The sequence below is a fragment of the Pongo pygmaeus genome, chromosome X (genome assembly GCF_028885625.2).
Source record: "Pongo pygmaeus isolate AG05252 chromosome X, NHGRI_mPonPyg2-v2.0_pri, whole genome shotgun sequence".
Classification (NCBI taxonomy): Eukaryota; Metazoa; Chordata; class Mammalia; order Primates; family Hominidae; genus Pongo; species Pongo pygmaeus.
In genome coordinates, this window is record NC_072396.2 from 114,920,243 (window position 1) to 114,940,122 (window position 19,880).

At 40.7% G+C, this 19,880-nt stretch overlaps 1 protein-coding gene across 7 annotated transcripts in view; it reads right to left on the reverse strand.

Moving 5' to 3' along the window:
• The window catches only part of CHRDL1 (chordin like 1), a 226,606-nt gene that overhangs the window by 39,115 nt on the left and 167,611 nt on the right, over positions 1-19,880 (reverse strand). For 5 of the 7 annotated variants that reach the window (XM_054473172.1, XM_054473174.2, XM_054473178.2 and 2 more), the window contains 2 exons: positions 8,412-8,557; positions 6,864-6,957 (listed from right to left, as the gene is read on the reverse strand). In XM_054473172.1, the coding sequence (XP_054329147.1) occupies positions 6,864-6,957; positions 8,412-8,557 (240 nt within the window). The remainder of the gene's footprint in view (positions 1-6,863; positions 6,958-8,411; positions 8,558-19,880) is intronic. The other 2 variants (XM_054473181.2, XM_054473176.2) reach the window with 1 other exon arrangement.

Sequence of the window (19,880 nt, forward strand, 5' to 3'; positions counted from 1 at the left end):
GATTCATGGTAGGATCAGAAGTTGGGGATCCCAGGAGTGTATGACTGCCACCAGTTATCTCCCTAATTTTTGAGCCAATCTTTCCTCACCCTGGAGTGCAGAGAACAAGGAGGGATGTGGTGCGAGTTGAGGCTGGAGAGACAGTCTTAGAAGTCTTCCTTCACCTCCCTGACTAGGTCGACCCCTCTCAATTATTGGCTTTTATAACACCTTTCCTTTGTGGCATGTGGCACAGTTGCAATTTTATAATTACTTATATCATGACGTGGTGTCTATCTTCCCCACTAAAACTCCATGAAGGCAGGTTCCATGTCCATTTTTGTTCACCATTGTATCTCTAGCACTGGTGCAGTGCCAGGCTCTTAGTGATTGCTTAACAATGTTTGCTGAATGAAAGAAAGTAGATATTTACACTCAAGACACTTTAAGCCTAGAGTGAGAGATGGGTAAGTTAAGGCCTTGATGGGAAAAGATGGGCAGTGTGGTAAGATACTCTCTTAGGAGTATCTGCACACAACAATGTGCCATGCATGTCCTGTCTTCCCCTTTACTCCCTTGTACTAGGAGATATCCTTGTCATACTCCTATGAATGGGTCCCAACGGGTAGTATAGAAGTTAAGAGCTTGAAACTCTGGAGCCAGACTGACCAGGTTAAAATTCTAGCTCTGCCACTTACTACCATTTGTCCTTGGACAAATCACTCAACTTTTCTGCCTTAGCTTCCACATCTGTAGAATGGGGATATAAAGAGTTGCTACTATTTTTGCGAGGATCAAATGAGCTATTCTACACATAAGTGCTTAGAACACTGTCTGGCACATTGCACGTGCTAAATTTAGACACCATTTACTAAATGCATACTTGGCTTTCAACACAGTTAATACCTACCCCAAATACCTTTCCCTTGTCTAGAGTCCAACTACATAGCCTTCCCTGTTGCTTTGGCAAGATGAGCAGGGGACAGGAAGTGGAAATGATCAATGGTGGAGGGAAGCTGGGTGTGGGTTTGGGTTTGAAGCCTGCCTTCCCAGAATGTGGCAGTAGTATAATCTCTGAAGAGATTTTTTTTTTAAAAAAAAAAACCTTTTATTTTAGGTTTGAGGATACCTGTGAAAGTTTGTTACATAGGTAAACTCCTGTCATGAGGGTTTGTTGTACAGATTCTTTTCTGCTTCTCTCCCTCCTCCCACCCTCCATCCTCAAGAAGACCCCAGTGTCTGTTATTTCCTTCTTTGTGTTCATAAGTTCTCATCATTTAGCTCCCACTTATAAGTAAGAACATGCAGTATTTGGGAAAAAAAAAGACACATGCACGCAAATGTTCATTGCAGCACTATTCACAATTCTGAAGACACAGAATCAACCTAAATGCCCATCAATGACAGACTGGATAAAGAAAATGTGGTATATATACGCCACGGAATACTATGCAGCCATAAAAATGAATGAGATCATGTCTTTTGCAGGAAGAGAGATGGAGTTGGAGGCTATCATCCTTAGCAAACTAACACAGGATCTGAAGAGATTTTTTCTTCTGATAAAGTTTCCCTTAAGGTTCCAGTGGCTGTTTGCACTATGCTTCCAGTCCTAATGAGGTTTGCTGAAGTGCTAGCAATGACAGACATTGTGCCAACGCTCTCCTTGACTGTCCCAGCCTCAAAGACATGTCTAGCCAACGAAGGCTAGGTCTGAGATTCAATCTGCGTCTAGGATTGCTGTCTGACCCAGGAAGAAAGACACACATTAGTGTTTGGGGACAGTGCACAGAGGCTATTTCAATGCCCTTTATATGAAGGTTTGCAAGTTCAGCAGGCAAAAGATTATTTCTTCTTCAGTATTTGGCCTGCAGTTAGGGTGGCCAGCATAGGGGAGAGGTGTCTGGGTTCCCTGCTGTATGAGTAATACGCTTATATAAGATACGTTATTGTAAAAACGTCATTTCCATGGGAAAAAATAACTAGGTGCTTCAAAAGTTAGAACTTCAAAGGAGTTTCAACCACATTACATACAGCTGAAAGATGCAAAGAAACTGGAGGCAATGAAAGAACAGCAATTTTTATAAAAGCATAGGATTTAGTCTTTATAAAGGAAGATGAAAGAAAATTATGCATTTAGGCTGGATGAGAGGTTGCAAAGAAAGAACTTAATGAATTATCAAGTATATAAAGGGACAATACATGGCCAGTAATAACTAGCTTTTATCTGTTGCTTCTGAGGACATAAAAAAGAAAAGAAATTTAAATTGTAACGATAGAACAGTACAGAAAATAGCTAGTTCCAGGATCTGTTACCACAAGAAGGACAAGAACTAAAGTTCTGTCTATGGAGATTACATTTTAAAAAGGCAAAACTATCAAAGATAGAGGAGAAGGTGCAATGCTACTTAACTCGGGGGTAATAAATATAGTAATTACTATATAAAATATAATAATTATTACTTATAAACCAACAACTCTGTATTAGGCCGTCTCCTAGCACTCTATGCCATCTCAGTTAATCTACACAACCATTTCATACGTAGTAAGCATAATCTCCATTTTTACACCTGAGAAAACCAAGGTTTTGAGTGGTTAAATAGTTTGTCCAAGATAACAGCACTAGTAGGTGGTAGCCCTGCAATGTCAAATCTATGACCTTCTGGCTTCAGAGCCTCTGTCCTTTGCATTATACCATATTGCCCCTAGGTTGCAGTGACATGTCTTTTCACTGTTGCCTTTCCTTTCTATTATCAATTGTTTTCCAGTTTAGATTTCACATATCCTTTTCCCCAAAGGGAATAATCTCAACCTAACAGCTGGATTATAGTGACCAACTGGTTATATTAGCAACCACATGTACACCTCTGCTCAGTATGGACTTTCTTTCTTTTGAGCCACACTGAAATTAAGTTGTGGCAAAGACGAGAAAGGAGGTGAGGAACAAAATATCCATCTTTCTTGACTGAAATGTAACAGCTACACTGTAGTACAGACATATACACACACACATTGTGAGAAACATGTATGGAAAGATCCAGGGCCTTACCAAAGCATAAATCAAATTAGGCTGTAACTAAATCCATATTGACTTATGAGGGCTGGTGCAAATAATAGCATATTAAAAGGGATGAGCATACACTGGTAGTCCAAACAAGGTCAGTCCTTCCAAAAAGCAATGTTAACTGTAGTTTCCTAAAGTGGTATGGGGGAAAAAAACAACTTGGAGATCAGGAATGAGACCAAGCAATTTCCTATTGATGAGGAATCAATGCATAGTCAACACCATCTACCACAGTCAATCAGTAATTCAGGGGGAAAAATGCACAACAACCATATTCTTTTTTGGTAGCACCTAATTCAAATCCTGACTAAATTTCTAGTAATCATTCCAATCTAGTGTGCATTCATTTAAAGAGCACCTACTCTGCCTGGCACAGAGGGAGAAATAAAGAGAAATGAAAAAGAGTATCTGTCTTGAAGAGTTTATGAATTAATAGGGATGATAATACACGGGCACAAGTAATAAAAAACAGAAGTTGACAAGGTGATAAATGCTCCCAAAGAAGCACAGGTTAAGTGCTGAGGAGTCCTAGAGTAGAGACAGGTTTACTTCTAGTTTGCAGGATCTAAAAACATTTCATGGAAGAAGTGGCAATTAGGCTGGATTTTGAAGGATAAGCAGGATTTATGGGTGGAGAAATTAGGGATGGAAGTGGGAAGGCAGAAAAGAAAGGCCTTCCAACTACTACTTATCAAAATGCGACCTGAGGACGGCCTGCAATAGAATCTGAGGAAGCTGCATTTGTGCTAGGTCTTGAAGGACTAGCAGGATTTCCACAGGCAGGGATGGAGAAAAAGAATTTTCCAGAAAGAGGAAACATTTTCTCCATCCCACCTGTACATGTGCAGTTGTTACTTAGACAGCCCTTTTGTCTCCTTTTCATCCCAGTTCCTTATCATGAAATGGCCACCACTCATTCATCCCAAATTGGTTGCCATATGGTTGGACTTCGATGCTTTAACCAATCAGGAACTGAAATTGGTTGCTTTTCCACTGGTTCACTCAGGTTTCAGAATTTTAATGGGCTCAATTTAAGTGCACTAAACTCAGATTTTTTTAAAAAAATCCATAGTTCCAGGTTATCTACATGGTCTCAGGAATGGTTTCTCAAAGTGACAGTCCACAGACCACCATTCTGCATCAGAATGAACGATGGGGTCTGTTTAAATGCAGATTCCTGGGTCCCACTCCAAGGTCACTAAATCAGAATCTCTGCAGGTGTGATCCAGGAATCTGAACTTCAACAAGTTCTCTGAGCAATTCTGAAGCACACTAAAGTGTGAGAAACATTGACAGGAAGAGGACCGAGCAAAGGTAAAAAGATAAGAGAGCACAGGAACAATGCAGTGGGCCCTGAGGTGCATGAATGGAAGAATATTGACCTATAAAGGTAACTTGAGGTTAGACCATGAAAGGCCTTCACTGTCAGAGTCAGGGGTTGACATGTATTTGAGTGGCAACAGGGAGTCATCCCTTTCAGTGGCAGAACACTGTGGTTAAAGCCTGAAATATGGAGCCAGGCTGCCAGGATTCAAATCTTAGCTCCTCAACTCACTAGCTACCTGACCTTGGATAAGATTCTTAACCTCTCTCTGCCTCAGTTTCCTCATCCATAAAACAGGGAGAACAACAGTACTCCTCACATAGGGTTGTCATGAGATTAAGTGAGTTCATATCTGTAAAATGCTTAGTTAGAACTGGAACTGACATATAGTAAGTCCAAATACATGTTGGCATAAAAATTTTTGAACAGGGGTGTAACACGGTGATGGATCGCTTTTTGGAAGATTAAAATGGCAGTAATGTATAGGAGTCACCTACACATCCCCCACCAGCAAATCCTATAAATTTTTTCCTCTAACTCAGTGGTTCACAACCTTAGCTGCGTATTGGAATCACATCCTCCTCCTCCTGATCTGGTATAAATCTACCAAGGTAATTCCAATATGCACCCATAGTTGAGAACCAAGGCTCCAAATGTATTTCAAATTTGTCCACTTTTAATTACTGGGTCCTCAGTATATACAAGACACTGTGCCAGGTCCTTCTCTTATGTTATCTCATTGAAATCTCACAAACATCTTGAAGGTAGGAGCTAACATTATCCTCACTTTAAAGATTGGTAGAAAGGTTGAATAAGGCCATTCAACTACAAAGTAGCAAGGCTGGGATTAGAACCAAGGCAGTTTGGCTCCAAAGGCTCCACTCTGAACCACTACTGTGTTCTCAGTCCAAGCACGCTTTTTCTCACACTGGAAAGAGTACTACCCTAACCATCTTGCTAGTCTCTCCACTTGCATTATTGCCTCCCTCCAGTCTAGTCTGGACATAATAGCCACTGAGATCTTTTAATATGTTAATTGGATCACTTCATACTCTTTCTCACAAACTTCCAATAGCTTCCCAATGTATTAAAAATGGAAATCCAAAATCCTTCCCATGGCCTTCAGAGTCCTGCATGGTCTAACTCCTAGTCACCTCTTCAGCCTCATCCCATGTCAGTTTCAACCACAATCACTACATTTCAGCCACACTGGTCCTTAGGCTCTTTGAATGCTCTAAGCTCTTCCCTGCCTGGTGCCTTTGAACTTTCTTTTCTCTCTACTTAGAATGCTCTTCTTTGGGATCTCTGCATGGGTGACTTCTTTTTATCTTTCAGGTCTCAGCTTAAATGTCACCTTCTCAGAGAGGCCTTCCTGACAACTCAACTTAAATAAACTACTTATTTTTTATCTCAGTCCTATGTTTATTTTCTGCATAGTACTCACATTGTCTGTATTTCCACGTTTGCTTATTATTTGTCTTTTCTGGTGAGTTCCATAAGAGCAAAGAACATATCTTGGCTGCTATGTATGCTATATATATTGTTGTGTAGGTTGTGTGCTGCAAAAGGATGCCACAGCTACAAAGGTGCATTCCCTGGGATTTTCTGAAAAATGGCAATAAAGTATCTTATGTAAGGGAATCCTTTCTGTAACTCACATAAAGATGCCATATGGTCTAGCACCACCCTATATATCTACTGTATTTATCAATATAAACACCCCAATTCTAGCACAATGCTGAGCATACAGTAGATGGTCAAAAAATATGCTGACTGGATAGAAGGAAAGAGGACAAAATTAGGATATTGCCAGTGGGAAAGTGGGAAAAGGGAGAGATACAGATAACTGCTGAAAGATTTGGTAATCTGAGAAGAGGTAACAAAGGAGAAATTAAAGGGGATTACACTTGATCCCAGGAACCTAGAGAAAAAACTGCTGCCATTATAAAAATAATGAAACCTAAACAAAAAAAGACTGGTGAGAAGACAATTCAATTTTGAATATAATTTGAGAAAATGCTTTCTGTTTTGCTTTTATTGAGTTTGTCACCATCTTATTATGGGGTTTAAAAAGTATACCTAAATTTGCCCTGCATAGTCTTCAAAATGGCCACATCAATTCCTTGCAAGGTCCATTCTTCCTTTTAAGGCTATGAATGAAAATAGTCTGTGTTTTATGATACAATAATTTAAGGGCCAAGCTAGAAGGGATTAAGGATGGAGAAATAAACATATTCACTTTCACATTTGATGACTCTTTCCCATCTTCCCCTGAAGCACAGCACTCCATCCAGTGTAGTTTTTTTTTTTTTTAAAGGCTGTGGCCTTTAAAATCAATGCTTTATTTGTTTTTCCCTTTGTTAATTAAACCACCTTTAAAAACTAAGGCTACCATAAAAATTACCTTTCCTTAGGACATTAGACAGGTATTTTCCTCCTTTCTAAATTCTACTACACAGGATAGCAGCACCCAGGGGTCTTGGGATATAACACACCTACCTCTGCATACCCGGCAGCAGGAATCTGGAACAGAGACTGGGAAGGCACAGGTTAATTTGGGGCAAGTCTTGAGACCACAATACACGTTTCCCTCCTGCCAAGCAGAAACAGAATTAAGATTAGAAGCATCTAGGATAAGTGTAAAGGCTTCGCTTAATACCTGAGATAGAGTAGGGACTCAAAACATGGCATGTCCTTCCCCCAGCTCTCCCATCGTCAGTTCTCGGTACTTCCTACATTTTATTACGCATTATTTTTTTTCTCCTACAATTCCTCCATGCCAGAGACTAAGCCACAGAAAAGTTAGCAATCCTAGTCGAGCATCATGGTCTAAGGTGGTACAAAGTAGTCTGTCAGGGATGCCATGAGCCTCTGAACCACCAATTATAGTCTTTCTTTCTTCTCTGTTCATGGTATCCTTGGTCCCCCAGCTGGATTGGGGGTTTAAAGGCATGAAGATTTATTTCATAGCTTCCATTTGTAATATTCACTATACTCTCCCTTCCAAACCAAAGGAACAAGTTCTCTGGGGTAATACAAAACTATACAAGATGATCTGATGGCCACAGCTCAGTCTAGCACAAAGCAAGGGAGAGGATAAAATTTACTTGCTGGTTACATCTGTCTTTGCAATAATCCTGATTTCTTTAATTTCTATCTTTCAAATGTTATTCCTTAAACCTTGTTCTTAGTTCTTAGAAGCACATTCTTCTGGGACTAGAATGATTCCTGGAAGCCCATTAGGAAAGCAAGCAAGGCCACAACGAAAATTCTCCTAAACTGCTGAGATACTATATTCTTATTAAAAGTCCTAAAGGGAAGAGATTCTATAGCTTCCCTTGACAATCCAGTGCTTAATGCCACTTGCAGGCAGAAAAGTTGTTACTACATCTAACTTCATTCCTTCCTGCTTCAGTTTAAACACTCATTTTACTCCATTTTCTAGTTCTATCTATTATATTCTCTGGAATGCATATTAGATAAGATATAATTAGTATACGTTGTTTGTAAAGTAAATGCAGGTCTTCTGACAAGTAATGGCCTGGTAGTCATGACCAAGCATTTATAGAGAGTTTTCTCATTGCAGGGCACTAGGAATTAACTGGTTAGTAAAATACTTCAGATATGGGAACTAACAGACAACTCATTTTCTTGTTAATTGGAGTGAGTGGCCCTAGATAGTCAAAGTGACTTTTCCACCCATAGCATTCCCAAAGCTTCAAATAATTGTGAGTCCTTCAGATGAAGGCTTTGGTGGTATAATTATTATGAAAAGGAGAGCCGATCAACACAGACAGCTCACCTTTGCCCATTTAAGCAGTCCTACAGCTTTAAGACTGGGATATGATTGGGCCTGAGCCCTTCAACAGAGTTGTTCAGGGTGGGTGAAGATCAGGGAGTGTGGATTGGCAAGGAGGCTTATGATTTAATGCAACTCATGTTTTATTCAAACACCTTACAGTGCAGGCACAAATGAAAGTACAAGTACAGAGGAAGCTGTTGTATTTGAGTAGGGCCTAGCAGGAACGTTAAGATGTAGGGTCTTACCGAACAGCTGCACTGGGTGCATTGATTGGGTTGCCGATTCTGAAAGAGCCCTTCAGCCATGAACAGCTCTCCATGTTGGTAAGTTGTCCCATTGTACTCGCAAGACTTGCTGGTCACCTTATTGTTCACTGGGGGTAAGGAGTCTTCTAGAACAGGGTGGAGAAAAACCACACTGAGTATTGGCATCATTGAAAAGAATTTCATAAATCCCAACAGCAGACGGGGCTGTACTACACAGAGGGAGTTTTAAGACAGTCCCTGCTCCAGTGGCCAATGATTTTGAATAATATTAAAACAGCCAGACAAGTACAGCAGCTGACATTATGATCTATCCATTCATCCATCCATCCATCCATCCATCCATCCATCCATCCATCCATCCATTCTTTTATTTGTTGACCATTTACTGAGTACCTACTATGCGCCAGGAATTGTAATATGTGTTAGAGAGGGATCAGAGAACATGAACAAGGTCCCTGCCTAGATGGAGCTAATATTCCTAGATGAATAAGATATTATCTTTCCTGAAAGGAAGGAGTCCATGCTATCTCATTTAATCTTTTCCCCCGGTTGCTTCGAAGGTGACCCATCTATTATAACTGCCCTGGTAACTTTATTCCCTCCCACATTTATTTATTTAGAGACTGAGTCTCACTCTGTTGCCCAGGCTGGAGTGTATGGTACGAGCTCTGCTCACTGCAACCTCTGCCTCCTGGGTTCAAGCGATTCTCGTGTCTCAGCCTCCTAAGTAGCTGGGACTACAGGCGCCTGCCACCACGCCTGACTATTTTTTTTTTTTTTTTTTCAGTAGAGATGGGGTTTCACCATGTTGACCAGGCTGGTCTCAAACTCCTGACCTCAGCTGATCCACCTGCCCCATCCTCCCAAAGTGCTGGGATTACAGGCGTGAGCCATGGCGCCCAGCCACCGCCCACATTTTAAATCACTTTTGTGCTTATCTGTTTGTTCCAGCCTCTGTGGTTTTGCTTTTTTTTAATCCCTCCACCAAGACTGCCCACTCCCTGACTCTTTTCCACCCATTGAAGTCCTATCTGATCCTGAAGGTTCAGCTTATGCCCCCTTTCCTCCACGAAGCATTCTCTAAATAACTCCAGCCACAATCTGGACCTCTCAAGGCATCTAATGTCTGAAGCACACAATATGACATTTGAATATTATTGAAACTCATATTTTTGAATTATAGTAACCCAGCAGACCATTTACACAGAGATTTCACATATATTATTACAATGGAGCTTCATAACAACCCTGTGAATCAAGTAGGGTAAATTCTTACCTTCATTTTCATTTGAGAGAAATAGGATTGCTGAGGTTATGTGAATTATTTGAAGTCACGAAGCTAGTGAGTGGTGAAAAAAGGAAACCAACAAAAGATACAACCAGAGCTTGGAAAGTGCCTGCCATGAGACAGTGGAAGGAGAGAAATCAGGGGAGCTGTGTTTCATTAGGGAGGGGCTTAGAGAGTTGAACCATTCTTTCTTTCCATCAGTCAAAACTGTAATGAATATGAGTCTATTTTATGGTGGGTAAGTTATACCTCAATACAACTGTTTGAAAAAAACCAGAATGGGCCAGGCGTGGTGGCTCATGCCTGTAATGCCAGCACTTTGGGAGGCCGAGGTGGGTAGATCACGAGGTCAGGAGACTGAGACCATCCTGGGTAACACAGTGAAACCCCGTCTCTACTAAAAAATACAAAAAATTAGCCAGGCATGGTGGCGAGTGCCTGTAGTCCCAGCTAATCGGGAGACTGAGGCAGGAGAATGGCATGAACTCGGGAGGCGGAGCTTGCAGTGAGCCAAGATCACGCCACTGCACTCCAGCCTGGGCGACAGAGCGAGACTCCATCTCAAAAAACAAACAGACAAAGAAACCAACAAAAAGAATGAAATTATTCTCAGTATGTAGTGAAAATGATAAGGCTAACAATAATAACATCCATAATAATAATAATAATAATACACTAATAGATACCATTTATCAAGCCCTAGCTATGTGCCAGGCAGGAGTGAGTGCTTTTACATACATAATCTCATTGGCTCTTACTAATAATGTTCTGATGTAGACATTATGATTATGCCCATTTTGCAGATGAGGAAACTAAGGCTTAAGAGATTAATTGACTTGCCCAAGGTGACACAACTTGCAAATGGCAGCACTAAGATATAACTTGATGTCTGACTGATTCTAGAACCTTCCCTTATAGCCACTATCAAAAAGAGTGCCAATCACTTCAAACCTATAATACGCAAGGGACCATTTAATTAAAAACCAAAACCCAAACCACTAGAACATGAAGGCTATGCTGTCCCTAATGTTGTGGCCTAAAATACCCAGAAAACAGACAATGCACTTCTTTCGGCTTCAGCGATTTGGGTAACTAACTCAATTCTATACTTTGCTATATAAGTCGATGTAACATCAATTTCTGAGTAATTCACTCTTAGAGTGTTAACTACTTATTAATGACCCTTTACAGGATATAAAGAAAGTTCCTTACTTTTGCCTTATAAAGACAGACTTAGCTCCTAGAAAGAGTTTACCTCATACTAATTGACTCTGTCTGGGCTAAGAGGCCCTGACCCTGCCCACAAGCGTATACAATCAGACAGCTGCAGCTGGCAGACATGAGTGAAACCCATCAGAGAAAGGACAGAAGCAGGCCCATTTGCCCCCTGGGCTCTAATTATTCCAAATCTCAGCATTTTGTGGTGAAGGAAAACTACAGTGACCTACAAAATAATATTTGCCATGGCTCTTATGGGAGCTGGCAGATGTTTGGAATACCAAACAAACAACAACAACAAAAAAGAAGTTTGGAATTATTTTGCCTCAAAAGAATGTGGGTTGATTTTTGAACCGGGCCTTCTACCAAGGGATCAATGGCAAGGCAACTGCAGGGTGAGATTTTCCAGTGGAAGAATGATCTTGAGAATCTTCCTTGCAATAGTCTTCTGAGTAACCTGGCATTGGAGTCTATTATTCTACTCAACAGGAGATAGGGAGAAAGAGAAAGAGAGGAAGACACAGTAGAATCAAAGAAAAAGAAACCAATTATGGTCATGCTTAAGGCTAGTTTTATGCAATCAAATTCTTAACATCTTCTCATTCTTATTTCATTCTTCCAACACCCTTAATGGTGTGTATGTGGGGGTGGGGGGGCGAATTACTGAAAATGAGGCTACTAGTACTCCAAAAGATTTGTCCCATGTCACACAGCTGTTTAATAAGAGAGCCAACTCAGAAATATAGCTTTCCTGCCTTCAAATTTGTGCTCTTCACAGAATGGGTGTTAAAGCTTCAGAGCAGGATCACTGGGTCATAATCCCAACTCAGTGGTACCGACTCCCCACAATCTTGTACAAGGCACTTTACCTCTTTAAGCCTCAATATTTTTAGGAATGCGATATGGACTCAAATCTCCCCTTGCATCTTTAGAGGGCCAACACAGCATGCTTCCTAACTGCAGAAGGAAGAAAAGCCACCTCATACTTTACCTTCTCCTCTCCCAGATTTTCCAAGGTGGCTGGGCTAGTAACCAACTATCCTTGGAACACATTCAGTGTTCCTGACTGAAAACTAGCAGAAAATCAGTTCAAAGCAAAGCTGGCTACAGGGCCCCTCAGGGAATGCTACAATAGGAATGACCAGGCTGCATGGCTTCTAACCTCCCCTATCTCTTCTGTTTCCAGTTAAATTCCCACCTAGCACTAAGAGGAGGACTGGAGAAAAAACCATCGTAGGGTGAGCAGACAAGCACCAAGCCACGTTACCACAGATGTGTTGGGAAAGAGGAGGTTTCTTCTCCCCAAGTGAGGGATGATCTCATACGTAAGCAGAACTATGATTTCTGGGATGCTCAGAAAATACCCGCTTATCCCAAATGTCTCTTACCACCTTTTCTCACACTGATGCTTAAAATGTCACTATTGGAAGTCCATTCCTCTAGGTTAAATGGCTGCCTTTTGCAATCAGATTTTGTAATCCCAAGACTTCTATGAGAGGGTACACTTACGCCTTGTCACTAACTAACACCTCAGTGTGAATAACCGCCACAGGCCATTTTTTTTTTTTTGCCCTTCAGAGCAACTGGCAAATTTTACCAAGAAACCTGTGGTTCCACTTCACTTCTTTTCGTACACCTTCCCTCCTCTCCTGGTGTTACCCTTCTTCCCACACTCTGGAACCAAGTCCTCATGCTGACTGCTCTCTTCCCCACTATCCCCACCCTATAAAATGATCATTTCCATAGTAGGACAGTTCTTGGATAGTCAGAAAAGCAGCTTGTATGTCAGGAGACAAATCTGCTCCCAGTGTTATAAATACAAACCTCCCCAGAGCTTTCAGAGATCAGTTGCTAATCTCCTTGATGCCAAGCCATCTTTTCTTTTGCCATTGCTGCCATTACTTTGGTTTCTACTTTTGTTCTGATGGCTGAGCCTGATTCTAGCATTTATTTGGTTCTCTGTCATTCTACTGATACAGTCCTAGAACATTTGCAGGCTATTGGGAGGTGGGTGGAGAAAGGACATGGAAATGAAAGTAAAGGCTAGAAAGAAGAGGTTATATTCCCTTTAATTGCCCGTGACACACAGAGAGACATACACATCCAACAAAGTAAAACTACATCATCTAAAGGGCTTTACCCCAGGTCTCAGAAATATATGGGAAGAGAGAATGACAAAAAGGCCATGAAAGAAACCGCTAGAATAGGATGCTGTTTCTATGTGCATATCTCACAGTGATGCAAGAGAAAATAACTGAGCCTGGTCTCTGGGGTCTGCAAACATTGGTCTCTGGGGTCCCAGCTGCTATGATCTGAATATTTATGTGCCTCTGAAATTCATATGTTGAAATCGTAACCCCCAAGGTGATGGCTTTTAGGAGGTGGGGCCTTTGGGAGGTGATTAGGTTATAAGGGCAACATCCTCATGAATGAGATTAGTGCTTTTATTAGAAGAGGCCTGTGGGAGCTTGTTTGCCCCTTCTACTATATAGGCTCACAGAGAGAAGTCATCATCTCTGAACCAGAAACCAAGCCCTTACCAGAGAACAAATCTGATGGTACCTTGATCTTGGATTTCCACCTTCCAGAACTGTGAGAAATAAATTTCTGTTGTTTATAAGCTACTCAGTTTGCGGTGTTTTGTTATACCAGTTCAAACAGACTAAGACACCAGCTTTGGCATGTCTTGGTTCTGTGATCTTAGGAAGGCTTGAGTATGCCTTCTACTTTACATTGCTGTGAGATTCAGCGATAATTAATTTTAAAAAGCCCAAAGGTATCTGGTACATAACATTCACAATAAATGGTAGATGATGTTGCTCTAGAAAGAGGTCACAGAGAGGAAAGCAGTAAAGTTGAAGAATATGAAGGAATTTTCCCAATTTCCGTGGATGATAACTAATTGAAAGGCATTTGCTTTGTACTGATGTGTATGGTAGGTGCTATGGAGACATGAGTCAAAACACTATTTATCTCTTGTTTTCTTATTCATTCAACAAGCACTTGTGGAGGTCTTTGACTATACCTGGCACTAATAGATCCTTGACTATACATTGACAATACCTGGCATTATGTTACGTTAAAGCTACCAAGATAAATAGGACATTCCCCTGACTTCAAGTAAAATCCTACTTTCATTGGAGGGGAAGGCACAAAAAGGTGTTAAATGATAATGTATTTAAATAACACATAAAGGTTCATAATGGAAGAGAGGTCAAATAATCACAAATTGCCAGTGTTAAGTGGGGAGGAGTATCAACTGCATCAATAAGGATTCAGGTTAGATACTAAAAAATATTCCTTGCTGAAAGAGTTATTAGAAACTGAAACCACAGGCCAACTAGGCATGTAGGGAAATTATTTTCAAACTAGGTTCTGTGCTGCTTTAGGATTCTTCAGAGGTACTTGAGGGATGTGAAAAAAAAATCCCTTCCCCATTTCTACTTCAACAGAATAACTTTTACTTTATTAGTGAATGTGTTTTTATTAGCTTTTTTAAAATTTCATTTGAAGAAAGAGTTTGCTGCCGTAAGACACTGTAAAACACTGGAATAGAATCTCTTCACGTATTTGCTGTTTGGGGATTAAAATCCTATTTGTCCCTAATACATAAAGAGCTTCTATAAATTGACAAGAAACAGATTCATAACCCAATGGTAAAAATGGAAAAAGGATATAAATAGACAGTTGACGGAAATGGAACTACAAGTGACCCTTAGACATGAAAAAATCAACCTCATTCATTAGAGAAATATAAATTAAAACTGCAATGAAATACCATTTTTCTTATCAGATTTAGAAAAATCCAAAAGTTTGAATAAAACACTCTCTTGGTAAGTCTGTGAAGAATTGATTAAAACACAATGAAGGGCAATTTAGCAATATCTGTTCATTTAAAAATACATACATATTTGACCCAACAATCCTATTTTTAAGAATTCATTCTACAGATATACTTGCACATGTGTGAAACATATAAAAGCTATTCATTGCAGCATTGTTTGTAATGGCTGAATATGGAAACAACTTCTATGTCCATTGATAGAAATCCGGTTAAATAAATGATGGCTCATTATTATAACAAAATATTATGTAGTTCTATAAAATAATAAGTTCTCTGTGCACTAATACAGAAAGATATTATTAAATGATGAAAACAAGGGGTAAAATGATGTGCACAAGACTACCTTTTATGTTAATGAAAAAATATTTTAAAAATATATATGTTCATATTTGCTTACATTTTCATAAAAATCTGGAAAGATATATAACTACTAAAAGTTATGGGGGGAACTACATGTTGTAAGGAGAAGGTAAGAATTGGGTGATTGTGGGACAGGGGTGAATAAGATATTCTATTGCATTCTTTTATATGTATACCTAGATATATAATCATATATACATGTACATATACATATGCATTCACATTCTTGAATGATATAAATGTATTCCTCATTAAATTTGAAGACTACGTTTGAAAAAACTTCTACTTGAAGGCCGTAGACTAGACTAGGTGAACATTTTGGGTCCCTTCCAACCATAGAAAATCAATCCTACAAAGCTGGTCATCAGAAGCCCAGCTGTATTCCTACTAGTGGGAGAGATCCTAGCTATGACTTTGTGTTTCCAATCTTATTCCAATAATGGGTTCTCTCCACCGACATCATTGAGCCCCTCCATCTGGGCAAAGTGGAGGTTGTTACATTGCTTTCTTAAACAGTGTCAAAGTAATTGTCTAAATCTGAGGTGGCTTTTAGTCCTTGGCCCAAATGGAAGGAACACAGACAAATAAGGTTGCTAGTGAGAAACTACCCATGGCCTTCTACCAGAGCACTGCTGTAATGGAGGGAGGAGCAGCTGGGAGTTAGCTGCATCTCAGTCAGGCAAAGTAAGAGCATACATCCAGGATGCAACACATCTTGCAGAATGAATGTATCAAAAACAGTGGGCTGGGCACGGTGGCTCACACCTCTAATCCCAGCACTTTGGGAGGCGAGGGCAGTGGATCACCTGAGGTCAGGAGTTTGAGTCCAGCCTAGTCAACATGGTGAAACCCCGTTTCTACAAAAAATTAGCCAGGTGTGGTGGCGGGAGCCTGTTATCCCAGCTACTCTGGAGGCTAAGGCAGAAGAATTGCTTGAACCTGGGAGGTGGAAGTTGCCGTGAGCTGAGGTTGCGCCACTGCACTCCAGCCTGGGCAACAAGAGCAAATCTCTATCTCAAAACAAAAACAAAAACAAAGAAGAGTAGGTGTCTGCAGCCTCCCCCCACCTCCAAAAAGTAACAATGCTCATATTCTGAGGCTATGTGGATTCAGATGACATTTTCCTTGGGATGCTCCCTGAGATCAGAGGTACTGCTTCAAATGGGTCCATCAGTTGAATCAACGATGCCTACCTTTAGATTTCTTTTTTTTTTCAGCACTTCAACTGCCATCACTTCTTTTTCCCCTGGGCCTCTTGATGTGACGACTTAACTAGATCTGCTTTCCTTGGGCAGAGTCCAACGATTTCTAGATTTTCCCCAAACTCTCCTCCCCCATAAAAACTTAACTCTCCTGTGGCCCATCACATTGAGGTCATGCTGGCAGGCCTTAATACTAATCCCGTTAAGTAATTCATACTGAAATGAAAATGGTAGATAATGTTTTAAAACAGGATCCTTTTCTAGATAATTATATTGTAACATAGGCCTTTGATGTTTTATTCATAATGAGGCTGTAGAGCACAGGGTAAAGAGTGTGAAACTTTCTAGAACTTAAGACCTGAATGAAGGAACTTGCTGAAAATGCAGCTTCCAAGACCTGTCCTAGGGAGAGGAGAAGCCTTACTTCAGAGTGTCCCATTTGGATTCAAATTAAAGCTCCATTGCTAATTATTGCTTATTAGCTGAGCAAATTCTTAGCATCTCTGCGTCTCAGTTTCTCCATCTATAAAATGGGGATGATAATGGTACCTACCCCATAGGTTGTTGGGATGACCAAACAAGGTAAGACATATAATCTGTTCAGCATGGTACCAGGAACATATTAATGCCCAATAAATGCAATTGTTGTTCTTTTACTACTAGCTATAAATGATAGGGTTTCTGGAGGGCAGAAAGCAGGCTGGTAGGGAAAGAGATGTGGGGCTACTTAACCCTTACAGTGGCCACCCTCTTACCACACTGGCAGACCCTGCCACTGAACTCCAAAGTAGCAGTGACATTTACTTTTCAATCAGTATTATATACTGTAAATTTTAGAAATTCTCAACACCTGTAATGTAATGACAAGGTTTGTTTTCACCCCTGTGCAGTCTTTCACAGCCCTGTAGAACTTCTCAAAAATTGTCAGATCCCAAGTGGTAACTAGAGATTCACTTCTGAGCCATCACATCCACTAAGAATCCTTTTATGCCCCAGCTCCTGGGCGAACACCATCTGCCCCATTTTCCCATCTCAGTGGGAAGACCGTGAGGTGTGATTTAGCCAAGCAGTTGCTTTCTAGCCGGAGACATTTACCAAACACATAGACTCTACTTTGGACTTATTGAGCACCCCAGACAGGTGGATTTATGCTCAGAAGGGTCACAAATGTATTTGTGATTATGAGTAGTCCTAAAGGGCATGGAAGAGAGAGAAAAAGTGAACTCCTTGGCCAACACTCCCATTGTATTTTATTTTATTATTATTATTTTTAGAGTTGGGGTCTCACTCTGTTGCCCAGGCTGGAGTGCAGTGGTGTGATCCTGGCTCATTGCAGCCTCAAACTCCTGGGATCAACTGATCTTCTTGCCTCAGCCTCCTGAGGTGCTAGGATTACAGGCTTGAACTGCCATGGCTCCCACCGTATTTTAACCATCATTTCCAGTGTCCTCTCCTGCAACATGTTTTCCAGAATTGCTAAACAAAAGTAATTGTTGATTGGTTTGACTTTCATCTTTGTTTTAGGTCACTATTGAAGGTGCTTTTCAGAAAGGATTTAATATTTTTTTAGTTTAGGAAGCCTCTCCATTTCCCCCTTCACACATCCTTTGGCCTCCCACCCTTCATTGCCCAGCTCTTATCTTGCCTTTTCAAGAAAACTTCACTTGATTACTTCTGCACTTGATGATCTCTTTGTGGGAAGGGAAAGCAATCAATAGAGCAGATTGCTTCTGCGATGGTAGAGCTTCCAAAGGTGGCAAGTTCATCATGTCCCTAAACTCTCTTCCTCTCCACCCTGCCAGAATGCCTGACATGCCCCCAGATTCAATCATTAGTTAGAGAAGGGCCCTATCTTTCCCAGAGGTTTAATATCTTCACAGTAATGAGTGCACAAGACTGGAACTATTCCCCAGTAAAGAGAAAGGCGCTGTTGGGTGGAATCCTACAATGAGATACCATTTCACATCCACTAGGATGGCTATAATAAAAAAGACAATAATAACAAGGGTTAGCAAGTAGGTGGAGAAATTGGAACCCTTATACAGTGCTGGTGAGAATGTAAAAAAAAAAATAATAGTACAGCTGCTTTGGAAGACAATCTAGCAGTCTCTCAAAAAGCTGAGCACAGAGTTACCAATAAGAACCACCAATTCCACTCCCAGGTATATACACAAAAAAATTGAAAGAAGGAACTGAAACAGATATGTGTATATGAAAGTTTATAGCAGCATTATTCACAATAGTTAAAAGATGAAAACAACGCAAATGTCCATCAGTAGATGAATGGATGAACAAAATATGGTATATCCATAAAATGTAATATTATTGTTATAATGGATGAACCTTGAAAAATTCTGCCAAGTGAAAAAAAAGGCCAGTGACAAAACACCACATACTGTATAATTCCATTTACATTAAATGTCCAAAATAGGCAAATCCATAGAGAGAGAAAGAACACTGGATACCAGGAGCTGGGGGGAGGGGAGAATGGGAGTGACTACTAGTAGGTATGGGATTCTTTTAGAGATGACAAAAATATTGTGGAGTTAGATAGTGGTGATGGATGCAACATCTTGTAAATATACTAAAACCAACTTTACAACATAAAAGGGTGAATTTTACAGTATGTAAACCTCAGTGTGTATGTATACCTCAATAAAGCTGTTATCAAAAAAAAAAAAAAACTAACCTCCAAACATTATACAATACAAACACAAAGGCTGGGTATCAGAGTGGAGCAGGCCTGGAAAAAATGAAGGTGCTTTGTAGGTGATAGGCAGGTGAAGAAGAGAAAGGTAAATTAAAAAGAAAGGGAGAATCACAAATGGGTAGAGGGAGTCAATCTCAAGTCATAATTTTGCCTAGTGTCCCAGTCAATCTTAAGTCATAATTTTGCCTAGTGTCCCCAGCCGTGGTGTATCCACTTTGGGAGATGGAGTGGGTCAGCCAGACAGCTCAGCTAAAGGAGGGGTGATGGGGGGAAGATTTTCCTGCTTGAAAGCTTCCAGGAGACTCTGCGGGACCACACCTTCAACCAGACTAGTGGCCTCCCTACTTCTACCCTTGGCCCAACCCCCAGTGAGGTCCCAGGCCAGGAAATTCTTGTAGCAGATTCAACAGATCACTCTGCAGCTAAACAGACAGACACAACACTCTGTCCCAACCAAGAAGGTGCCGAGTGAGAGGAAACAGTCATCTGCTGCTCCAGCTGGCGAGAAGAGAGTGGAAGAGGGCACTGAAAGCTCACACCCTAGTCTAATCCCAGCTCTCCCCCTCCTCAGCCGGACCCCATCTGCAGGCTGTTTTTCATCCCACTTCCATCAATGTTTCAGCTGCTGTCAGTCAGTAGCTGACCCTGCCTGAATATGTTGTCTTGTCAGATAGATGGCTAGGAAGGATGGCTTGAGGAGAGAGTGTGCAAGAAAGGGCCATGTCTCTGTGAAGCAAAGAGTGCTTGCAAATGGCATAGATTTGGGGGTTTTTTTGGGGGGCAGAGGGAGGGCCCATGTATTTTTAGCTAAGTTGTACTATTTGTT